Consider the following 22,220-nt stretch of genomic DNA (forward strand, 5'->3'; position numbering starts at 1 on the left):
TAAGGCAAGTAATTCTCTACCTATGAAAGTATATTGTGACAACAAATCTGCCATTGCAATAGCACATAATCCAGTACTCCACGACCGAACTAAACATGTTGAAGTGGACAAACACTTCATAAAAGAAAAACTGGACAGTGGTTTGGTCTGCATGCCCTACATTCCTACAAATGAGCAGATTGCTGATATACTCACCAAGGGACTACCTAAGAAACATTTTGAGAAATTGGTTTGCAAGCTGGCCATGAAAGACATTTTTAGACCAGCTTGAGGGGGAGTGTTGAAAGGTTGACCAAATCAAATTGATTTGGTTTTCCTTATATATTTAGGTGTATATTTGGTGTAAATATAGAGTTATTGCTTCCTAGAAATCAGTGTGTAATATTCTGCTTTAATTTTTTCTTTCCTTTCTTAGTCTCTTGTATCCCTATATTAAGACTGTGTACAGTCTCATGAAGATATGAAATAGAGAATTATTCCATAAACTTTTTCTCTACCTATTTTCACAGACTATTTCTGCAAAACCGTTTGCAAACCCATAATAGCAAATTCTATTAGAAACAACTCAATGTTAAATATTAGAAGACAACAAGACCCTATATTTCACAATAACCCAACCACCCATTGCAGACACATAGCAAGTAGCAATAGTATTTTTAACAAAGTTTCAATCTCCCTCCTTTAAGTGAGAACGTCTTAGAATGAAGCAATTGAGTATGCTACTAAGACAACCTTGAATGTGGAAGGTGAGCCCGTGAAAAAGCTAGTAAGCACTCAACATTCATAGTAGGAGAACAAGTTACTTTATTAAAATGTTTTATAAATTAGATCCCAATGGCAATTTAAAGATAAAAATATCCATCCACCAAAATTTTTGCTCCTGCCACACAACACAAATGGACACAGAGTACTAAATCAAGCCTGCGACAAATCTTACAATGTTAGAAGTGAAGTACCAGATAAGGAAATATTAGCAAAGAACAAGAAAAAGAAGAAGAAAGAGAGCAAGGGAAAGGAAAGGATAAGGAATGACGTATCAAACATCAAATGTCAATGAAACTAAATTTAGGAAATATACCCTACAAACTACTTTAATAAACACTGAAGCATGGAAATTTACAAAGCCAAATAATGAAGAGTGCTCTTGCAGAAATACAATACTGTGGGTAGTTCAGATGGCTTTTGAAAGCATAACTAACTTGCAAGCTTAAAAGCATCAATGAATAGACCATATGTAAAACCCATCTTGAAATTGTTGAGCAGAGCAAGGGGAAAAGTTACCTTGGGACGGCTGTAATAAAACCGTGTAACATACTCCGTCAAGAGAACACACAATACAGCAGCAATGACATCATTGACTCCTAAAGCACCAAACGAAAGAGAGATTGTCTGTGCCACGTAAAACCCACCTAACAAGGAGATTCCACCAAAAAGTGCCCTCCTCGAAGGACTTCGAAAGTAATTCCTTGAGAGCTCCGGCACGAGTCTAACAATGTCGACCAGCCTTCTTGGCCCTCCATTCTCTTGCACAGCTCGAATACTACGAAATCCAGCAGAGGATGATGAAAACGAAATTCCCCTTCTTCCAAGAGAAGCTCTAGTTTGCGGACTCAAGCCAAATTGAAAAAGGATCGTCGGAGAGACAATACTAACAGCACGCGCCATTAAAGCTTCAGTCATAAAAACCGCAGATCAAATTGACCGTCCTGGACAATTGAAACATAAAAAGGGCAAAGGGTTAATCATACACTAGGAAATTTATTACTTACCTGTCAAAATGACACACTTCTTCTGGTTAATTACACATATTATTAGTCTAAAAAATTCATAAAATGGTACTAAAGAGACACAAAAGCAGATGCAGCGACTTGGGATCTTCCATTTAGCAGATTTTGTGCAAGCCTATGACTCCACATTCCCAAGCTTGTGCAAAAATATTACATGAAACTACTACACATTTTCGGCCTCAAAGCTCATCTAAATGGTCTAAGAAACACCCACCCATTTAAAAGTAGAAAAATAGTTCCACAATTTCCTAACAACAAGGGCAAATTGCCAATTTTTTTTTTTAAGCAAGTCAAATGAAATATCTAATTCTATGTTGCTCAGAATAAGAACACAAAAAGTGGATAAAACAAAAATAAGTCATATCAATAAGTAGTTAGATTAACAAAGATTCAAGCATGTTACCTGCAACTCGGAATCAAGCCATTCATATAACAAACGCAGACAGAGAGCGGGAGGCAGAGAGCGCGCTTTAATCGATGAAGTGAAGCGAACCGGGTGACAGTGGGGATTGAGTTGTCAATACTCGCCATTTATTCTCATAAGTTAAAACGGCGCGTTTTACTTGCATCAAGCCATCAACAACAACTAACCGGCAATTTTTTTTTTTTAAAAAAAATAATAATAATCGGCAACAACAATGGATGATTTAGTAAACCACGCTCACACACTGCTTTTAGGAAAAGATTCGGCCTTTAATCACGGGGGGCAAAATTTGTGTAAATTGCTTAATTTTAATTAGAATATTTACTTTCATTTTTTGAGGAAATTGTAATTAGACTCCCTTATTGAAATTGTGTTGATAATCAAAGATAGATAGGGTCTAATTAATATATTTCCAATTCTAATTTTTTTTTATTTTAAACAGAACGTAATCATAAATTAAATCTCTCTACCTATATGAATGGATTTTGGCGGATTGATCCTATTATTAGTATTCCATACAATATAGAATTTAAATATATTTCTTCTCATATGTTGTTAATAAGAATTGATTTTAGAGATGAATCATGTCTTCTTAATTGACCCAATATTGTATTGTATTTATGCATTGTTTTAACAATTAAAAAGAAGGTAATGTTTGTATATTGTAAAAATTGAAGAGAAGAAAAAAGGTTCATACTTCTTTTATCCCTCAAGTATTAGCACCCTAATGAGATAAATTTTCTTTTTTGATAATTTACTAAGAAAGAAAATTATACTGCCGAGTAATAGAAAATATAATATTAAAAAAAACTGAATAATTAGCGTGTAATAGAAAATATAATATTAAAAAAAGAAAATATATTCCAAATGTAGTATATATTAAAGGCGAAATATTTTAAAAAAATATATAAGAAAAGGGAAATAGTTAGTTGCAAAGTGCAAACTTGCAATATTTCTCGAAAGGGAAAGGAAAACCGTTAAGCTCAGCGAGTACCAGCCTTAACGTACGCGAGCGAGTAATCTACAAACCTCCAAGATCAAACTTTTAAAATATCAATAAATAATATAAAAATAATAATTAAAACAAATTAAACTGAGTTTTCAAGTCCGATGATATAGCTTTTTGCATGTTATGAGAAAACAGAAACCCAACAACAAAACAGCATAAAATTCAGCTCAAAGAAGAGGAGAGCCCACAGGACAGGAGAATCATGTCTTGGGGGGCTTAGTCACTGCTCCAACGGGACTCTCTTATCTGTGGCTCCCTCTCTCATTCTCTCTGTCTCCCTCTAGCCGGTAAGCTTTCTCTCTCTATAATTTCTTACGGTGTGTGTGTGTTTTTGATTGTGACTGTGAGTGAGTTTGTGAATGTGTGTCCCTTGGATTTGTGGTTTCACGACTGCTTTTTGATCTGGGGTGTTTTATTTTCAACTGAATTTTGATATTTTGGTGTTCAGTTTTGCTTTTGGTTGTAAAGTTTTGGTCTTTTTGTCTACTGGAACTGAATTTAGTTTTCTTTCAGATGTTTAGGGTATTATTTTCTAGCTCCAGAAACTGGAAATTTTTGTGTTTTGAGAGATGGTCTAGTGGGAAGCCTTCATTTATTTGTGTTCAGTTCTAAGCTTCAGTGCCGTTTCTTAAGTTGTTTGTCTATGAATAACGATCCGTCTGGTTTTTGGTAGTTGATTTTGTTTACTATTGTGGTTCTGATTATTTTCAAAGGAAAATTATATACTATGTTTTTGGAGCTGTTAAGAAGTGACCTTAATCTGGCCATTTGTTATGGTGCTGCAGATCCGGTTGATCTGTTGAGAACTGAGGGAATACTCTGCCAAGAGAGTTAAGTTTTGGTTGTTTCAGTATTCTAGGTTACTTTCCTGGCTTCTTCACGGTTTTGCTGTTAACAATTACCCATTAATTTCCTGGCTGTTTCACGGTATTTCTGTTGCTAACAATCAGCCACGGGGAAGTTCCATTTAATTATTAATTGAGTAAGTGAGTTCAGGGGTATTTTTGGCTGGTCTGGGGAGCTAGAATTTGGTATGGCGGCTGTTGGTCAGAGTAACAGCAGCAGCGAACCATCAAGACAACCTTGTAAGTGTTACAGAGTGAGGAGCTTGGCTGAAACAATTTTGGACACGAACCAGATCTCCAATTTGAGAGAACGATTTGTTCTTGGGCAGCAGTTGGGTTGGGGGCAGTTTGGTGTTATAAGGGTGTGTTCTGATAAATTTACTGGAGAGGTGTTCGCTTGTAAATCAATTGCCAAAGATAGATTGGTGACTATAGATGATGAACGAAGTGTGAAGCTTGAGATTGAAATAATGACTAGGTTATCAGGCCACCCAAATGTTGTAGATCTCAAAGCGGTTTATGAGGATGAAGACTATGTACATTTGGTGATGGAGCTTTGTGCTGGAGGTGAACTTTTCCATCGGTTGGAAAAGTTTGGACGATTCTCTGAGGCAGAGGCTAGGGTTCTCTTCATGCAGTTGATGCAAGTGGTTCTATATTGTCATGAAATTGGGGTTGTTCATAGAGACTTGAAACCAGAAAACATTCTCTTGGCTACAAAAGCCTCATCCTCACCGATTAAATTGGCTGACTTTGGTCTTGCTACCTATATCGAGCCTGGTAAATTTATACATATCTCTTCCCTCCCCCCCCCGGGCCCCCCTGTTCTCTGAATTTTCATGTTGCCATGCCCAGTGGAATTCAAGAAAACTAATGTTTTGTGCATTTGGGTTTTGTTCAAACAGGGCAGAGTTTGCTTGGGACTGTTGGGAGTCCTTTTTATATAGCACCTGAGGTGTTGGCTGGGGGTTACAATCAGGCTGCTGATGTTTGGAGTGCAGGGGTTATTCTTTACATTCTTCTCAGTGGTATGCCACCTTTCTGGGGTAATACTAAGTCAAGAATATTTGATGCTGTTAGGACAGCTGATCTACGATTCCCTTCCAATCCTTGGGATCACATTTCTGACTCTGCCAAGGACTTAGTCATGGGAATGCTTTCAACAGATCCTTCTCAAAGGCTTACTGCTCGGCAGGTTTTAGGTATGTTGGATCATTAGTTATATTTGTTGCATATCCTCATCTTAGCTTCTGTAATGTTTATGAGAAATACTCCTAAAATTCTGTCACTTTTGTAGATCACTCATGGATGGGGGATGGCATTCAAGATCCTGAAAAACTGAGTGGAAACAAAATCGAAGATTGTAAAGAATGGGATTTAGGGAGTGGCTCATTCTCTACTCAAATTATACCCAGGAATCAGGACATCAGCTTTGGCACTGGATCACCAGTTTTCAGTGATGATGAATCACCTGCTTTCACCTGCAGAACATCATTCTCTTCTTTCTTGCAGGAACCATCAACATCGACTGGCTTTTCTTTCTGCAGTCCTGGTGACTCAGACGCCTCAGAATTCATGTCCCCTCTACCTTCCATGCCCAGTTTTTCATTCTTCAGCCCTGGTTCTGTTGCTCAAGTGTTTACTACAGTAGATGGATCAATCAGTATTTCTAGGGTTGATGCCGTTCCTGGAGGTAAAGTGTGGTTTGAATCTTATAAGTAGCTTATGTACTTTACTTTTAGAATCGTCACCTAAGCTATATATTTGCTTTGTCATGCAGAGGCTAGCTTAGGGAGCCTTCTTACAGTGCCTGACTCTTCTCCTTTCCTTGGGCATGAACTTAGAGAAGTGGAGCAGCATAATACAGCTGAAGTTGGAAGAGCAGGAAGAGCCATTGGGTCCAAGATGTTCCGCATCCACAGCAAGAGGAACCATACAATTGGTCTTGGTGAGCGTGAACCACTAGATTTCATGGTCTCCGAATCAGTTATCCGATGGGCATCATGCACTCATCTTTCCACTGCCCCATCCTTCAGGTCTTCTCTGGTGTGTTGAACATGTAAGCTAGACAACACTATATATCCAATTGGATGATTCACAGAGAGTTTGAAGGGTTGGAAAGTGTTGGGTTGTTGTATTAGGTTTTGTGTTGTGTACCAGTTTGGGGCTCGGTTTCTAATGTTTTTGTATGATGAGTGATGTTTAGCTTAGTCAAAAGTAGATAGGCTAACAAGTGTGCAATGGGATTCTTCTGGCATGTGTATAGTTTGATGTTGATTTTGTTTAATTAAGTTCCCCGGAGTTTGATGCGGCAATGGAATTGGAATTGGAATTTCCTCTTTCTCAACAGTTGAATGTCAGCATTTTGACAAAGTTTATGTCAATTTTTATTTGGCCCTTTGAATTGTTCCGGTAAAATCCACATTATCCTTGTTGCGTGAGCCAATCCAGTTGCCATTTAGCATATGTGATTCAGCTTTGTTAGCGCCTAACAAGTAGGGAAACGGCTGGTAGTGGGCCTATCATTCTGTGCCAAAAACTGCGTGTTTGTGTGATCATGACGACCATTCGGTGACAGATTGTATTTTTAGTTCATGCTTTTCAACAAATTTTCCGTTATTTTCTAGAAGATGACGACGATGATTATTATTATTATTATTATTATTATCATTAAATAGGTGGCTTTGTGTCTTCTATGTTTTTATTCTAACAAATAAAAGTTGCTATTTTTTAAGGTCAGTGCTACGTTACAATTAACGTAACGTACGCTCACACACAGCAACAATGGTGGGTCCCACTAATTGGTACTGTTGTTGTGTGTGGGCGTACGTTACGTTAATTGTAACGTTGGGAGCTCCATTTTTTAAATAGCTTTGACACAGATGGAAAAAAGGGATTTTTTTTTGTCAATGGTGAAGTGAAATTGTTAAAAGGAGATAAAAATGAAGTGATAGGTAACTCATTATTCAACTAATAAGTGGTTTGTTAATTTATATTAAGGATCAGATTATTTTTACAAGCTTAAAAGTAATATTGAAAAATTCAAAAGTTAATTTGGTGTTGGTAAATGTTTTTAGAAATTACATTTAATAAAATAACTTCAACTTACAGTACATTTTGAAAAGTAGAGAAAAAGTAATTTTAAATTTTGATTTAGAGAATCAATTTTATATTTTTAATATATTTTCATAACACACACACATATATTATGTAAATTCATATATATATAATTTAAATATCTTTATTAAGTAGGAGATAAAATCAATACTGTAAAATAATTATTTTAGTTATTAATTATTACGTATATACAATAAGAAGTATTTTATATACATATTTAAATGTGCAAATTAATTTTAATCAATATTATGTCTAATTCAGTCATTTAGATTTTTACAACACTTTAACAATAAAATTTACAAAACACATGTGGTTACTTTTAAAATTTTCACAGTGCTTTTAAATATTACTAAACATTTAATTAATTCTCTTCATAGTTTATTATTTATATGATACAGCCAAACAATTATTTTAAAAGGTATAATATTACTAAACTAGCCATAAATTGGTAGAGAGAATAAATCTTTAGGTTTTCTTATGTGACATTTCGTTTATAATTTTATAGGACAAAATACTTTAGACCATGTATGACATGACTTTTTTACATTCAAACATAGGTGAAATACAGTAAAATATTTGCTCCAAAGTGAATGGTGCATGACTATCACTAATAAATTTATCATATAGATGGCATGTCCCAAAATTTAACTGTATAAATGACAAAAAAAAAAATTTACTTTTGGAGTAAAAATTGTTTGTTTTGTCATTTATAACTTCATCTTATAAAGGATATGTCCGAAACTTATATGGAAATCCAATAATACAACGCTTATAATTTCAGCACGTAAATTATGTATATGAATTATTTATCAGTATAAATAAATTATATACATAATATTAAGTAATTTAAATTAATATAAAAATATTTTAAAACATAGGAAGCTAAGCTTTTATTCCATGCTCTCGAAACATACCAAGTAACCTTCTTTAAATCTGCAAGTATAATGACCTTACAACTGGCTACAAATGAGGACACGGCATACATAAATAATTTTGTATCCGCTAATATGAGGCTCGGTTCAATTGTCCAACAAAGTTAAGAAACTCAATCAATGCTCGGCTAAGTAATGGGTACCCCCCACTTAGAGAGGCAAAAAGTATTGCTGCTCTTCCAAGTTGACAGCTCGGGCCTCCTCTTGCCTCTCGGTTTAATAATCTGTTAAAAGGTGGAGAAGTAGGTATTACTTAAAATTAATTTCTATTTTTATATACTCAATATTCGAATACAGATGGTTAATTAAATGAGATTACTAGAAAATCATTTGGACAGCCAAGTTGATAAAAATTATATATATATATATATATATTTTAATCCGAAATTTTAAAGTGCGGGATTGTATGAAAAAACGTATAAACCATGATGTTTAAGCGTTTTAAGTTTAAATTTTTAAAATTCCGTAGTTTTAAAATTTTTACGGATTTTTTTCACATTTTAAAATTCCGGACCTGAAAACTACTATATATATAAATTCATGTAAAATTTTCATTGCACTAATTATATTAGGTCAAATTAGTCTATACAAAAATTATTGATACATACTCGAATTAATGACAGTATCATTTCTTGTTTTTAAAATGGTGGGTCATTATTTGGTAAGTATAGAGTAATTATTGACTACAAATCAGATGATTAGCAGCTAATACCAAGGGACGGATGAATCATCCGGGATGATAGATGAATGAAAACTGAAAAAGGGATGGAGGTAAAATCCGTTTTTACACTGGGCATTTTAGACCCTCATGATCATTTCTTCACGTTTGCGAGAGAAAAAATGAGAGGCAAAAAAAAAAAAATGGATAAGGTGTCATGCTCGTGGATATTAACCACTTAATCATGGCATATCCCCGCAGATTCTTCAGAACCTACCCATCAGTGGTTTTTCCATTTTGATTTCCGGAAACAATCAGGACCACTGATAATTTCAATCCTCACATGTGTCACCATCAAACAAAGATTTTCTACTGAAAGATAAGGTCCATTCTCTTAATACAAACCAGCCTCATGTTTCATAGAACTTGTGCTCCTGGTCATATCACTCACAGGCACTGCACCATAATCGTGCTATAGAAGTATTCTAATTACGTCTCTAATATTTCCTCAACTCAAAGCAGGGCTTCTCTGCAAATGGGTTGTAAAATAAACTCCTCGAATCCTCCAATTCTATGCCGATTCGCATCAACAAAACCGAGTCAGAGAATCAAAAAATTTGCTCTCTCTTCTTACAATCCTAGCCAACAAGACCCCGTTTCCAGTATAATCACAACTCAGCAAACTGATCGGTTACCAAATGTGTGTACGGTTAATTTCAAGACTATGAAAGCATGCAAGCTTGGCATCTCAAGATATCCTGACTTTGAATACAATGCAGAAGGGGGAAAAGGAACGGGGACTGGTACTAGAAAGAACACCAATGGTGATGAAATTTCGGTTTCTTTTGACCTGGAAACTCTTTATATTCCACCTTTGACAAGTGCAACGACCACGTTCTTGGGATTGCCTATGCCTCCATTCCTAAAGATTGATATCGTACCTGAACTCTTTCAAGGAAGCATTGATCAAGAATCCGGCCGGGTAAAAGCTCCATAGCTCACTTAAGCTGTTACAGGTTGTGTACTTAAGTGTTACAGTCTGATATATCTGGTAATTTTTCATGTGATTTCTTTTGTAGGTTGATCTTGAATTCACGGCGAAGTTCTTGTTCTCTGTGGGAAGCATATACAGAGCACCACCGCTGCTGGTGAAGACAGTGTTGTCATCAGAGGAATCAAAGGGAGAAATTAGAAGCGGAAGAGGGGAGAGGCTGGATAAAGAAGGGAAGTGCAGATTGGTTGGAGTGGCAATAGTGGATCCAATTGATGATTTGTTCATGAATACTTTCCTTGCCCTCCCAACTGAATGCCTTGCTAACCTGAATGCAGTAATCTCCCTGTCAACACTTTGAAATCAAGCTGCAGATGTTCCATTTATTTCACAGTCATCATAGTGCCCACAAATAGATATAGATTCAACCAGAAAAGGATCAAAGAAAGCGAGCAGATAAACAGAAATAAAAATTATTTAGCGTTTTTGAACCATATGCCAATAGACTGTTCAAGTTTAGTTCAATAAACATGAAGTCACTCAGATTTGACTCGGAGCACAAATCAAAATTTAACTCAAAACTTCACCTGCAAATGAGCTGTGTACATGAATGAAAAAGTATGGAAGAACCTGCGGATAAACTGATGAACTAAATTCATCTAGGCTAGGAGGTCATGTACCACAAAACCAGTAAAAGATTTAGTAGAATAGGTGTATGCAGTGAATGCCGCTTAATTTGATAGAATTTTTTCGCAAAAACATTGATTGATTAAAAGATGGAAACTTAGAACAGGAATTCACCAGCTAATAACAGTCACCATATTCATTAAAATTATTTTAGACATTCTAGTACTGTTGATCAGTAGAGCGAGACATCTCCACTCTACTGATTATCATTATTTTGATATTCTAATACTGTTGATTTACAATAATTAACAACATTGGTAACAAAGTATTATTTAACACCTCCACCCCTAATTACAACCAATATAAAGAAAAGGGCAGAAGTGCTGTGGCTTCTGCTCGATTGGAACTAACCAACTCTCTTTTCATAATCATCATGTACTGCTCTGCTTTGGCAAATGATGTGATCGAATTGGCTTGCAAAGGGGAAAAAAATACTCTTGTTAGGACAAATATCACCTTGAGGGAGAATATATAATGACGAGAGGTGGAGTTCAATTCTACAACTCACATCGGTAAAAATCTGTGTTGACAATCAGCAATTTGTAGCAATGCTTTGCTTTCTTCTAGTGATTACATATATCAAATTTACAGTTACTCAAATGCCAGTCTTTGAGTGCAGACCAATGAAGCATATTGGCCCTTCCTAGCCAGCAACTCGAAATGGGTTCCTAGTTCTGCAATCCTACCATCAGAACAAAGTGCAATTTGATGTGCATTCTGAACTGTGCTTAATCTATGAGCAATCACTAATGTTGTCCTGCCCTTCATCAGATGATTCAGGGCATCCTGGACCAAGCGCTCACTAACTGCATCGAGCGCACTAGTGGCCTGTTGCAGAGAACATCATGTTACAATTAGGAACATTTAGGGCAGACTTAAAACAAAGTATGGGCGCTGATCACGTGCATTAAGTCGTGCACCTTATAGAGTCCGACTGTGCACATGTCAAGCTCCCATTAGGCTCCACAGGCCCCAATGGGAGCTTGACATGTCCACACTCGGCACAATCAGTGCGTGACTGCAAGCACCTGATCACACTCCAAAAAAATAGATCCAAAAAATCTCGCGCTACAGTCAAGAAAGCCTTCATGAAAACAAATGACTAAGCCTTTAAACATTTGCAACTTCATGTGTTCAATCAGGCTGAATGGGAACCAAGCTTGTGAACTAAAACTTACCTCATCGAGAATCAAAATTGGGGCATTTTTTAGCAAAGCTCTGGCAATTGCAATTCTCTGAATATAAAAAATAAACGAGTCAATCACCTGTCACAGACACATTCTCTCTATCTCTCTAGAAACCTATTACATTACCTGCCTCTGTCCTCCACTCAGTAGACCTCCACGCTCACCAACTAGAGTGTCATAACCCTTTTAAACCAAACAAAGTTTATAAGACATAAGGATAAGAAGTGGCTGAAGTAAAACAAAGTGAGATTTAGACGACCAAACCTGTGGAAGAGAAATTATAAAATCATGAGCATTTGCAGCTTTGGCTGCCTTTATGATGTCATCCTTTGATACATTTTCATCTGGAAGCCCATATGCAATATTTTCTCCAACAGACACCGAAAAAAGGACAGGTTCCTGTATCATTTATTATCCAACTTTGAGAAAAGAACGACATAACGTTCTAGTGAAGTAAATGAAGAACAGAGTCTCAGAACACGTGCATCTTGGTTCCGATTAGTTTAGTTTGACATCAGAGGTTAAAAAATTGAGCATCCCTAGACATCAACATTAGACCATTTCAATTAACCAAAGGCATCATGCCAAATGCAACCAAAGTAGAACTTGAATTTAAGAACAATCCACTAAACAAGCCTGACTTAAGCTGTGCTCCACAAGCTAAGATAGATTGGCATATATACTTCTGTAAAGATATACTTCTGTAAAGTTCAGTCTAATTAAATAAATAAATAAGCATAAAATACTCAGAAAATATGAGATAGCTTCTGAATAGGGTCGTCTGATATACTACATGATCATAATGCATTAGCAAATTGAATGATTATATAGTACATTTGAAGATTCAATTATTTACTTGATTTACTATGGAGACGACACGAGCCCATTCACTCTTGTCAAACGTTCGGAGATCCTCTCCGCCAACTGTTATACGACCTCCTGTTGGCTGCAAGCATGCGAAAATCAGCTAGCACACATACTCTCACATTTTATTGTGTGGAAAATAAAGCATACTTTAAAAAAAAGAAAAAAAGAGTTGCAAAACCTCATAGAAACGAGCCAATAGCTGTACTATAGTACTTTTGCCAGCTCCACTTGAGCCCACTAGAGCAGTCACAGACCCAGATTTTAGCGTCAAATTAAGACCATTTAGGATTACCACATCTGGTCTTAAAGGATAAGAGAAGTACACATCTGCAGAACAAAGTTGAGAAGATTCATTCTAGGAACAATTAACGAGACAACAATCATACAGTTAGCACTGTCACAGAATTACACAATCATATTGGCATTGAACAATGGAAAGATTAGAAAATGATATTTTGCAAATAAAACAAAGTGGTTTGTGTCTGTATCCTTGTGGTTTGAAAGATCAGACATGGCAAACCAAAACAGCAGGTAATAAATTGTTTTCCCAAAGTGGGGTAGTCATTTCCCGGTTGTTTTTTTTTGGGGGGGGGGGGGGGGGGGGGGGGCTAATTTCAGACTTGCTACAAAAATTTGGGCTCATTTAGATAAATTTTACTTCTTGCTACAGAACTCTGTCAATCAAATTGCACCAGAAATTATATTCTATCCCACAAGAGCCAAGCTACTCATATAGAAAGATTGTAAGAAGACATGGATCTATGTGATTTCTTATCACTAAAATCAAGGCAGAAAACTTGACACAAACATCAACATGCATCAAAGAACCAATGCAGAACTGCATCAAAATATACCTTCAAGGCAAATATCTCCAGACCAAGCAAAGCTACACACACTGTTGGCTGATTTCAGATGTGACATGTAATGCATATTTAAATGTTGATGTTTCCCATTTGAACCATCAAATAAGAACAATTTGATATTTTCATCTTCAACATGCTTTTGCTGGATATCTCTTTCTAAACCATTAGCAAGTGCATCATCAATTTCTGTTGTAGATAATATGGAGTTAATTCTCTCAACAGCAGCGAAAGTTCCACGTAGATCTCCAAATGTGTTAACCAGACCTTGGACCTAGTAGGCATATTACGTCAGGTAACATCTACTGAACAGTAAAAGTAGCACAAGGATGTGGAGAGTGCATATGAAGGACTTACAGCAAAAGTTAGGGTAAACGTGTATCCAATAAAAGAAGCCACGATTCCGACAGATAGTTCACCCTGCAAGAAACAGATGTGTAATCTCACGACAAAGGGGGGGAGAGGAATTTAAGTAACAACTCCAAACTCACATAAACAGTGAGGCCATAGTTGTCAAACAAACATCAAGAGTGTGATGGGTGACCCACACAATCCGATAATTGAAAATTTGCCAACAGCATAAATCTATTTCATGCTTTATCCAGGTTGGATTGCAAAGTGGTTTCAATTGCTGTCATAGTGAAACATGCATCCTAAAAAAACTAAATTGTGAAGCTATACGATAACTGTGTGGCTTCAAGGAAATTCATGAATCTGGGGATCATGACATATCCTCTAACAAAGGAAACCATGAACCAAGCACACAAACCAGGGTATATATGAACACCTTGTACCTTTTTATAATCTACCTGAACTAAGCACATAGCCAAAACTAATATGATTAATTAATGTTCTTTGAAGTTTGATTAAGTACTAACCTTAGTTACAGCTTATATAGTCATAACCATGAAACTAAGCATGAGAATGCGAGGTAAGGGATCAGAAGGATTTTGCATTAGCATTAAAAATGAAAATGACCAAGAGAAAAGGTTTTACAAGCTGAAGTACTTACGGCCTTCACTTTGCTTCCTCCAAGGCAATATAATGCCAACAGAGAAATATAAATTGCAATTCTAGTCAGAGATTCGTTTAAAGATTTGAAAGTCCCCAGCTTTATGCCACTTTGCTGATAAGCAAGAACCTGCAAACTCAATGAAATAACACAAAGGGCATTAAAGAAGCTTTTAAATCTCTATAACAGCAGCTATTTATATTAAAAAATGGATTTTGTGAATGGATGCATGTATAACTTACCTGCCTACCAAACATTAGCATTTGCCGCTTTTCACCACCAAATGATCTCACCTGTTAAAAAAAGAAATGACAATATAAATTACCAAGTGTACGTCCAAGCCTTCATCACACCCCCTCTAAATGTAAAATTCAGACCTTGCACGTCCGATATTAACATCTGTACTATCTAGTTATTAAACAAATCCTTAATAAAAATTCACAATGACATAGATACTAGTTAAGAGCATATAAATACATACAGTTCGAATTGCAGAGAAAGTTTCCGTCACACAATCAGCTATAGATGCTTGGGCCAATCCATGAGCTTTAAAGACAGGCACAGTCGACCGCTTGTATACAGCTTGAGATAATTAATAATAATTATAATAGTCAGCCCCAACAGAAGATGAAACAAGCAAAGGCATAGCATGGATTGCCCAAATTAAAGTACCATAAACATGGAATACAGCTTTTAGACTTACACTAGATTGTCTATTTATTGTAATAGATACATAGTCAATAGTTAAACACTACGCAATAGTAAAATGATTAAGAAAAGCTGTCCTAAGCCTAGTCAAAAGTCAAAAAATCAGTTATAAATATCAATACTGACAAGAGTAACTCTAGATAAGATAAAATTTTGGAAGTACGCCTTGAATCTTTGTGAAGCTACATCCAAGCACATGTGATGTTAATGCAAAGATTTACAATTAAAATTAAAAGAAACTCAGCTATAGGAAAATGAAAAGCATTTTCTTCTAGACTTGCTAGAGAATAATAATACAAACTTTGAACATGAAAAAACTGCAATAACTAAACTGAAAATTAGAAGGAGAGATTATTTACCAACTAAAACAGACACAGTAAGCACCAGTACACCCAGAATTGGGGCAAGCTGCGGAGCTATATTGAAAAGTATACATATTGTCCCAATCACCTACAAGACAAGAGAATACTGAAGATGTAAAGACCTATGTAAAGACAGAAGATAACAATATGCCAAATCAGAAATGTAATTCTATTATAGGTGATAAGATAAAGAGCATTTACTAGCAACCCGCCGTATATAATTAAAGAGTATTTTGAAGTACTGGTTCTAAACTAACACTGAGGCTCGGGACAATTATGCTACTTTAGATGAGAAAGATAAGTGAATCCATCTGGGATGAAAATAACTAACTAAATGATTAATTGTCGGCAGTGAAAAGCTCACTTTCGCTTAGGATAGAGTGGCTTGCCTCAGAAAGTGCCCTAAATCCACGATCTCTTGAAATGTTCTCACTGACAAGAGCTTTAAGTGAACCCAAGTCAGATGTCAATAAACCGCTGAGTTCACCGACCTATAAGCAGAAAACACAGCTTTAATCAAATAATAATATACTTGAAGAGAGAATATCCCCTCGCTAAGAAATCAAACATTAAAATGGAACAACAAGATAAGAAAAGGCAAACGACAAATAAATTTTTCAATGATAAGAGAAAGTAGGTAGTACCAAAAGTTTGGGTGTCAATCAGCATTGCATCCTAAGTTATAGATATTGCTGATTAATGATTTACTCCATATTTACACAAGGTTGCATTTGCTCATAGTCCTGACCTAGGACTAGAATTAGAGAGAAATATAACTTTGATGGCATTCTTTATTTAAACAAACGAAGTTAAGAACAAATCACGCAAGACAAAGGCAAGAACACCTAGAGTTATTAGCAAAAGCAGCAAATATAGAGCACAATATAATCAAGAAAACCTTCAGGAATATCATAGTAAATTTAAAGTATGTTAGTCAAGCTGGCAAACATTAAATACACGCATAAGCAGGATAATATTTTGCACCAGTGGCTTCACTGCATGATTTAAACCCAGAACCAGAATATCCCAACACACATAGAACCACTTCTTGCCAAAAGAATCAATTAAACACAGCCACAAACCTTGTACCGGTCAAAGAACTCCGCCTGCATAAGAACAACCCAAAAAAAAAAAAAAGGATTGACTGATCAAAAAGCATATCAATAAACTATGCACTTTAAAATAAAACTTCAAGCAAGCAAACTTGATAAACATAACAAGAATTATACCTTCTGAATCAATACCCTTCTAAAAATCTGAGCTTTGACAATTGACATCACTTTTTCCCATACAGTATTCATATTCATAACAAAAATGACAGTGAAGATCGGCTCCAGAGCATACAGTAGTCCGACCTTACTAAGTAGCTTCCAAAGCGGTTCAGGCCTGGCACCTATTAGCACTTCAAAAAACCTCCCTACAAAGAACCAACCAGATATTGTCAGATACTTCGTAGAAAATTCATCAAAACATAGGCATTAGGATCTGATTCTAACTGTTGCACGCCTTCAACCCAACAAGGTATAACCAAATTGTTTGGTTAATGATTTCATTTAATAATATCTAGGAATTTAAAGCCAAAACACTTAAATCACAGACAATTTTAAAAACTGGTCCAAATACAATTTTAAAAATCAGTTTAATCATTTAGCGGCCAACTAGAAGTTAAAACACTTTAACTGCAGCGTTTCAAAATCAAGCAGAGCCAGAATAATTAGAAAATGAATAGAAGTTCTTTATCCAAAAGCTCTAATTTTTTTTCTATTATTTATTTAAAAATTTATTAGAACAACTATTGGCTTTACAGCGCAGCGAAAAAGACGAGTCGTACCAGAGAATATGGGCATAGAGAGAGTACACGTGGTGCACCCAATGAGAGTCAAAACTGAGAGACCAAGCCTCAGCTTGTGCTTAAGAAACAGACTCCACAGCAGCCCCCAAGTAATCAAATTCGGCGGAGAATGAACTTTCTCGCTCGGAGAAACCGAATCGTTTATCCTCGGGTCGGGCTCGCTGACAATCGGGTCAGAAGCTGGTCCGCTGACGTAAGCACAAGTGATGGTGCCTTCGGAGTTGAATTTCGCCCGTAGAAGTGGCGGGAAAGCAAGTGATCGGCGGAGGGGAGAAGTGAGGGGAAGTGTGTGTTTGGTGAGCGCGCGGCGGCGTGGAGTTGGGAGGCGCATGAAGAGAGGGAGAGTTGCCATGGCGGTGGCCATGGATGACAGGATGAGTGATGAGTACTCTAAAGTGGAAAATACGCCACGTGCAGAGAGAGAAGAGGTATATGTGCTCAAAGCGAAGACGTGAAGCGATGAGGAAGTCGTGTCCAGAGTTTTTGGATTCGCTAACGGTAACGTTGTAAAATATAAAAATATTCCGCCCAAGCAAAATCGTGCCGAGTGGCGAGTGCTGACCGAACTAGGCATGTCTGTAGGAAACGACGTCGTGGGAACTCACATAACATGAGCACGTTGCTGTGACACAAAATCCCACAATGTCTTCACCTGCTTCACAACTCGAAAAATTAAGTGATTTTAATCCAAAATTGTTTACAAATAGGTTACTCTGTACAGTAGATAATAGAGCAACGTTACACACAAGATCACGCTATAGACAAAACTTAAAAGTCTTCAGGCTTTTGATGGGACATTTACAAGCTTTGCTCGCCGAGTGTTTTTATCTACCTCTACTTTGAGACCAAGATCGGTGAGTTCGGGTACATTAATAGAACCTTGAAGCTCCAAATCGGCTACCACCTTTTGGTTTTCTGCATTCCCTTCCAATAAGTTCCTAACACACCAAATGCCCCACTCCCTTGAAAATGGGTTATCTTCATCAGTAACACACTGCTGCAATAGCAGTAGAATCCCATCTCTCTCTCTAATTTCATCTTGTATATGCTTCCTTCGGTATGCACAGTTACCAATAACTGCGACCAGGTCTCTTCGAAATCCTATGTATGGACAGGTCTTGGCTGACTTTGCGCTAGTCCCTTCTTGGTTCTCACCCTGTCTCATGGCTTTCCGGATTATTGCAGGAGGCTCAAGGTCACGAAGCAAAGATAAAAACATTTCAATGAGTCCATGGGATTGTAGTGAATCAACAAGATCAGCACGATTCACAGAACTAGAACCTGCTGGATCCTCCCGTGCACAGATATTCCGCAAAATGGAAAGTGAGTACCCAAGAACATTGATCGCTGAAGATGATGTGGGAAGACTGGGTGTGCCCCTTGCATAAAAATCAACAAGCCCGATGGATTTTGTAAAAATTCCCAGAACACTCAGGGCAAAGTCATTGGGAACAATGATCTCTTCAATTCGCTCATTCACTATCTCCGATACAATTTCTAAAAGAAAAGCTTGCTCTGATGAAAAAGTGCCTTCTCTTGAGTTAGAATCTTCACAGTTTCTAGATGCACCTACTTGGCTCAATTTGAAGAACAGTTGAGGGAAGTGTATTTCCTCTACACATGTTCTTGAAACAAGAAACTTGAACCAATCTTCTTTGAAACCAACTAGACAGACAAGAAAAAAGAAATTGTGGGAATTCAGTACTTACTCTATTGATATGTTCTACAAAAACAACAGTCAAAACAATGTGGATTGAAACAAAGAAGGTAACACTTTAAAATGCTACCTGAAGCAGCAGTGCACACAATTTCTGCCATGATAGCCAACCCTTTATCTCCACAAAGCTCCTTGAACAATCCAGAGCTTCCATCACAACACGTATAAATAACCATACACAATGGATCACAAGTCTCCTGACATCTTACTCCTGCAAGTGTGGCAAATTCATCTGGAAAGAATTGACACCAAATAGCATGCTGATGTGTTTCTCCGGCCAATGAAACATTTGCCAAAACCTGCAATGCTATACGAATGATTCCATAATCTTTATCCAAGTTCACTCCTGGCGACCTCAAAACTCTCAGAACAATCCCAACTCCAGTTTGCTCAATAAAAGATTTCTGATTGGTAATTTCTCCAGCACAGAGATTTCTGAGGAGCTTCAATGATAGTAAAAGATAATGGCATCCAGAAGAGTGAGGGATAGATTGAGTAAGTTGTAGGACTTCAGGAAGAATATTCTTGGAAGCAAGATCAGAGCGGCCAACAGTAGTTTTAGAAGATTCTATAAGAATTTCGAGGGCATCTTTCAATGAAGATGAGTTTGATGTGGTTAGTAATGGCTGGAGGACATCTTCTGACAAAGAGATATCCAAAGATGATGCATCATCCATTATCTGAACAATAATGAAGAAGTGACTGAAGGTAATAGCTCAACTCAAATGTTCAATCGCTGTAGTATCAACAGATCCTGCACAAATGATAGCAAAATGAGATAAATAGGTATTACAAGTTCTCATAAATGTTATAACTGAAAATCTACCCCTTAATAAGCAAAAGTTGTTAAAAATTAAATTGATCTCAACACTCATAGTTTTCTTTATTCTTTTCCTTCTTCTTCCCAAAACATAAAGTTGGCAGAGAAAAAGGGGATGGCAATATCTCAACTATTTCGATGGAAAATCATGACTTAAGATTGTATTAGAACCAGAGGACATTGCTTATCCATTTCATTAATTTTACAACTTATGTTGCAAAAAATATGTTCGGGAAAACCAAAAAACAATAAATTAGAATAACAGGTATATCATCCCATGCTCAAAGTAGTTGCATACTCGTATATCTTCTACAAGCATCTAGCATCCTGCCAAATGCCTTCACCATTTCTCTTCCTACAGGTGTTGTGCCCGGCAAGCTTCATGAAAATGTTAAGTGCTCCTGCTTCCTTTTTCTACATCCATCTAATAGGAGAGTGTCATCAATACTCACTTTCATTATGCTTGAACTGGTGAACATCTATTACGCCAAAGGTCTGAGTCAGATAACTCGCTATTTTAGATGGCCACTATGATGCTAACAAAGGGATATTGACTTGTCAACGAGGCTCAACATGAGGAGCAGTTGTATTCTAGGAGGAACATAATGGCTTTAGTTGCAGAGTTATGTTCTTGTGGACTTAATTTAGGTTTTAATGGTATGATGTCAACGAGTTTCTGTACTGGAGTAGCATAGCAATGTCCCCTTATCATAAAATACATACACGCAAAATATATTAAAACAATGAATAAGTGAAGTAATAAACAATATGACAAGCATGCCAATAAGTAGAAAGATTTAGAAGGATAAAGCTACATTAAAATTTGATATCAAACAACTTATGGGCAGTTAAGAATTGGATTATCAAACTTATCGGAACAGTGAGTCAGGCATATTATCAAACGGCTTACGAGCGTTTGAAACATGTGAAAAAAAGGAGAACCAACATAAATAACTGAACTTAGGTTCTATTTCAAATTCTCTTACTGTCTTCTTGATCAATCAAAGATTATTGGAAGGTCTCTCGACAGAGGACAGACGGTGCTGCAATTTGGCAGGGTGGCCGGCGATGGCGAAAGCAGTGTGATGCGTCAGAGACGGCCACTGTGTGCAGTAGCTGGTGCTTGGGGGTCGGCTGGAATTTGCGGCTAGTGACTGGAAATTTGGTAGTTGTAAAGAGACAAGGATGCATACAATTTTCACTTTATATTTTCAATTAAGAATTAAAATTTAAAAAAAATAATTAATTAAAATAGTAGAATATAAAATTTTGAGCAGAGATTAAGTTAAGAGGAATTAGTGTTTACAAAATTAGATTATGTAAATTAAATACTAATAAAAGTTAATTATCATGAATATACTTAAAAGTTTTTTAACCTTTTGAGTAATTTTATACAACGACTATCTAGATGTTAATATAAAATTAATTAATAGAGACTGATGAGATAAAATAGAGGGTTAATATCACCACTCGAAAGAAAATCGAAGCAAGACTTATTTTCCTATTAAGCTAAATTTAATTTTTTTACTTTTAAGTTCTGAGCCAATTAAAAATTTTCGTCAGCCCTGGGCAAGATCTATTTCGCTATTTTATAAATTAAGAAGAAAAACAGGCAGATGCTCAACATGTCAATTGAGCATTGCCAATGCCTATTGATTGTTGGTTGATAGTGTGACAAATTATGGAGTCACTTTTTGGTTAGAAAAACACATTTTAACTATTAAATTATTCTTTTATAAGTTGTCCCTAATTTTCGGCTAATTTTTATACTGAAAAAACATATTTAACTTATGTCATATTCCATTTTGTCTCCCACCCTTTTTCTTTAAAGAGTCACTAGACATAGAATTTTGGCATGAACCACAAGTCCGCAACAACTGAATTGAACCATTGAAGTAATTTTTTTACGGGAAATTTATAAAAATGGCCATAAAATTTTTATATTTTTTAATTTTAATCTTTTAAAATTTTTTCTATCATAATTAGTCAAACACCTTATTTTTAGACTAGATTACTCTCGTCGCTTTCATTAAATTTACAAAGGCATGCCACTTTTTTAATTCCAACACAACTAAATACGAATCTTCCTCAACAACTTAACAAACATTCATCACTCTCAACAAATTTCATCACTCTCAATAAATCAACAAATTTCATCAAACAAACATTGCATAATTGAAGATATAATCATTAATTGGAGAGTTTCTTAAAATTAGTTTATACTTTTACACAATGAAAACCTTTAATCTATTGATTTTATCAACTAAATTCGAAATTAAAGTAGGTTTTATTATAAATGTTGTTATTTTTCATTCATAAAACAATATGATTTGTTAAAGTACTTAGTTTGAGTTGAAAAATGAAGAAAAATCATTGAAAACACAG

General features: G+C 36.1%; 5 protein-coding genes across 10 annotated transcripts; 2 read left to right on the top strand and 3 right to left on the bottom strand.

Moving 5' to 3' along the window:
* Positions 1 to 1,105: 1,105 nt before the first annotated feature.
* LOC18033374 (uncharacterized protein ycf20) lies at positions 1,106 to 2,275 on the bottom strand. Its single transcript, XM_006421770.2, has 2 exons — positions 2,191 to 2,275; positions 1,106 to 1,706 (listed from the first exon to the last, which is right to left on the bottom strand). The coding sequence occupies exon 2, from the start codon at positions 1,678 to 1,680 to the stop codon at positions 1,195 to 1,197; it is 486 nt and encodes a 161-aa protein (XP_006421833.1). The 5' UTR covers positions 1,681 to 1,706; positions 2,191 to 2,275; the 3' UTR covers positions 1,106 to 1,194.
* Positions 2,276 to 3,335: 1,060 nt separating this feature from the next.
* Positions 3,336 to 6,344, top strand: LOC18032814 (calcium-dependent protein kinase 6). Of its 2 annotated transcripts, none has more exons than XM_006421771.2 (5): positions 3,336 to 3,507; positions 4,006 to 4,845; positions 4,971 to 5,267; positions 5,363 to 5,758; positions 5,846 to 6,344. In XM_006421771.2, exons 2-5 carry the CDS (start codon positions 4,254 to 4,256, stop codon positions 6,118 to 6,120), a joined length of 1,560 nt encoding a protein of 519 aa, XP_006421834.1. In that variant the 5' UTR covers positions 3,336 to 3,507; positions 4,006 to 4,253; the 3' UTR covers positions 6,121 to 6,344. The 2 variants fall into 2 exon arrangements, with proteins under 2 accessions (XP_006421834.1, XP_024037443.1); XM_024181675.1 differs by having other exon boundaries at positions 5,910 to 6,122.
* Positions 6,345 to 8,980: 2,636 nt separating this feature from the next.
* Positions 8,981 to 10,314, top strand: LOC18031645. The gene is made up of 2 exons (XM_006421772.2): positions 8,981 to 9,754; positions 9,852 to 10,314. The coding sequence occupies exons 1-2, from the start codon at positions 9,308 to 9,310 to the stop codon at positions 10,122 to 10,124; spliced, it is 720 nt and encodes a 239-aa protein (XP_006421835.1). The 5' UTR covers positions 8,981 to 9,307; the 3' UTR covers positions 10,125 to 10,314.
* A 254-nt stretch (positions 10,315 to 10,568) lies between these two features.
* LOC18033086 (ABC transporter B family member 28) lies at positions 10,569 to 17,948 on the bottom strand. 2 transcript variants are annotated; one of them, XM_024181685.1, is made up of 17 exons: positions 17,278 to 17,948; positions 16,676 to 16,863; positions 16,529 to 16,552; positions 15,836 to 15,937; positions 15,444 to 15,534; positions 14,858 to 14,958; positions 14,619 to 14,669; positions 14,377 to 14,505; positions 13,722 to 13,784; positions 13,359 to 13,638; positions 12,683 to 12,831; positions 12,494 to 12,583; positions 11,902 to 12,036; positions 11,764 to 11,820; positions 11,629 to 11,685; positions 10,959 to 11,278; positions 10,569 to 10,863 (listed from the first exon to the last, which is right to left on the bottom strand). In XM_024181685.1, the coding sequence occupies exons 1-16, from the start codon at positions 17,870 to 17,872 to the stop codon at positions 11,042 to 11,044; spliced, it is 2,349 nt and encodes a 782-aa protein (XP_024037453.1). In that variant the 5' UTR covers positions 17,873 to 17,948; the 3' UTR covers positions 10,569 to 10,863; positions 10,959 to 11,041. The 2 variants fall into 2 exon arrangements, with proteins under 2 accessions (XP_024037453.1, XP_024037456.1); XM_024181688.1 differs by lacking the exon at positions 15,444 to 15,534 and having other exon boundaries at positions 15,811 to 15,937.
* Positions 17,949 to 18,054: 106 nt separating this feature from the next.
* On the bottom strand, positions 18,055 to 21,013 carry LOC18032670 (ataxin-10). Of its 4 annotated transcripts, none has more exons than XM_006421775.2 (4): positions 20,822 to 21,013; positions 20,134 to 20,259; positions 19,086 to 19,769; positions 18,055 to 18,963 (listed from the first exon to the last, which is right to left on the bottom strand). In XM_006421775.2, exons 3-4 carry the CDS (start codon positions 19,690 to 19,692, stop codon positions 18,077 to 18,079), a joined length of 1,494 nt encoding a protein of 497 aa, XP_006421838.1. In that variant the 5' UTR covers positions 19,693 to 19,769; positions 20,134 to 20,259; positions 20,822 to 21,013; the 3' UTR covers positions 18,055 to 18,076. The 4 variants fall into 4 exon arrangements, with proteins under 4 accessions (XP_006421838.1, XP_024037470.1, XP_024037464.1 ...); XM_024181702.1 differs by having other exon boundaries at positions 20,134 to 20,314; XM_024181696.1 differs by having other exon boundaries at positions 20,134 to 20,539.
* Positions 21,014 to 22,220: the final 1,207 nt, after the last annotated feature.

The sequence above is a fragment of the Citrus clementina genome, unplaced genomic scaffold (genome assembly GCF_000493195.1).
Source record: "Citrus clementina cultivar Clemenules unplaced genomic scaffold, Citrus_clementina_v1.0 scaffold_9, whole genome shotgun sequence".
Taxonomy (NCBI): Eukaryota; Viridiplantae; Streptophyta; class Magnoliopsida; order Sapindales; family Rutaceae; genus Citrus; species Citrus x clementina.

Coding starts and splice junctions, on each gene's coding strand:
- LOC18033374 (XM_006421770.2), bottom strand. CDS start 1,680: ATGACTGAAGCTTTAATGGCGCGTGCTGTTAGTATTGTCTCTCCGACG.
- LOC18032814 (XM_006421771.2), top strand. CDS start 4,254: ATGGCGGCTGTTGGTCAGAGTAACAGCAGCAGCGAACCATCAAGACAA. Junction 4,846..4,970: donor TGCTACCTATATCGAGCCTG/GTAAATTTATAC, acceptor TTGTTCAAACAG/GGCAGAGTTTGCTTGGGACT. Junction 5,759..5,845: donor GGTTGATGCCGTTCCTGGAG/GTAAAGTGTGGT, acceptor TTTGTCATGCAG/AGGCTAGCTTAGGGAGCCTT.
- LOC18031645 (XM_006421772.2), top strand. CDS start 9,308: ATGGGTTGTAAAATAAACTCCTCGAATCCTCCAATTCTATGCCGATTC. Junction 9,755..9,851: donor TTGATCAAGAATCCGGCCGG/GTAAAAGCTCCA, acceptor TTTCTTTTGTAG/GTTGATCTTGAATTCACGGC.
- LOC18033086 (XM_024181685.1), bottom strand. CDS start 17,872: ATGCCTAGTTCGGTCAGCACTCGCCACTCGGCACGATTTTGCTTGGGC. Junction 16,864..17,277: donor CTCTATGCCCATATTCTCTG/GTACGACTCGTC, acceptor GGTTCTTTGTAG/GGAGGTTTTTTGAAGTGCTA. Junction 13,785..14,376: donor GAGGAAGCAAAGTGAAGGCC/GTAAGTACTTCA, acceptor TGTTTCTTGCAG/GGTGAACTATCTGTCGGAAT.
- LOC18032670 (XM_006421776.2), bottom strand. CDS start 19,692: ATGGATGATGCATCATCTTTGGATATCTCTTTGTCAGAAGATGTCCTC. Junction 18,964..19,085: donor TGTGTGCACTGCTGCTTCAG/GTAGCATTTTAA, acceptor TTGTCTGTCTAG/TTGGTTTCAAAGAAGATTGG.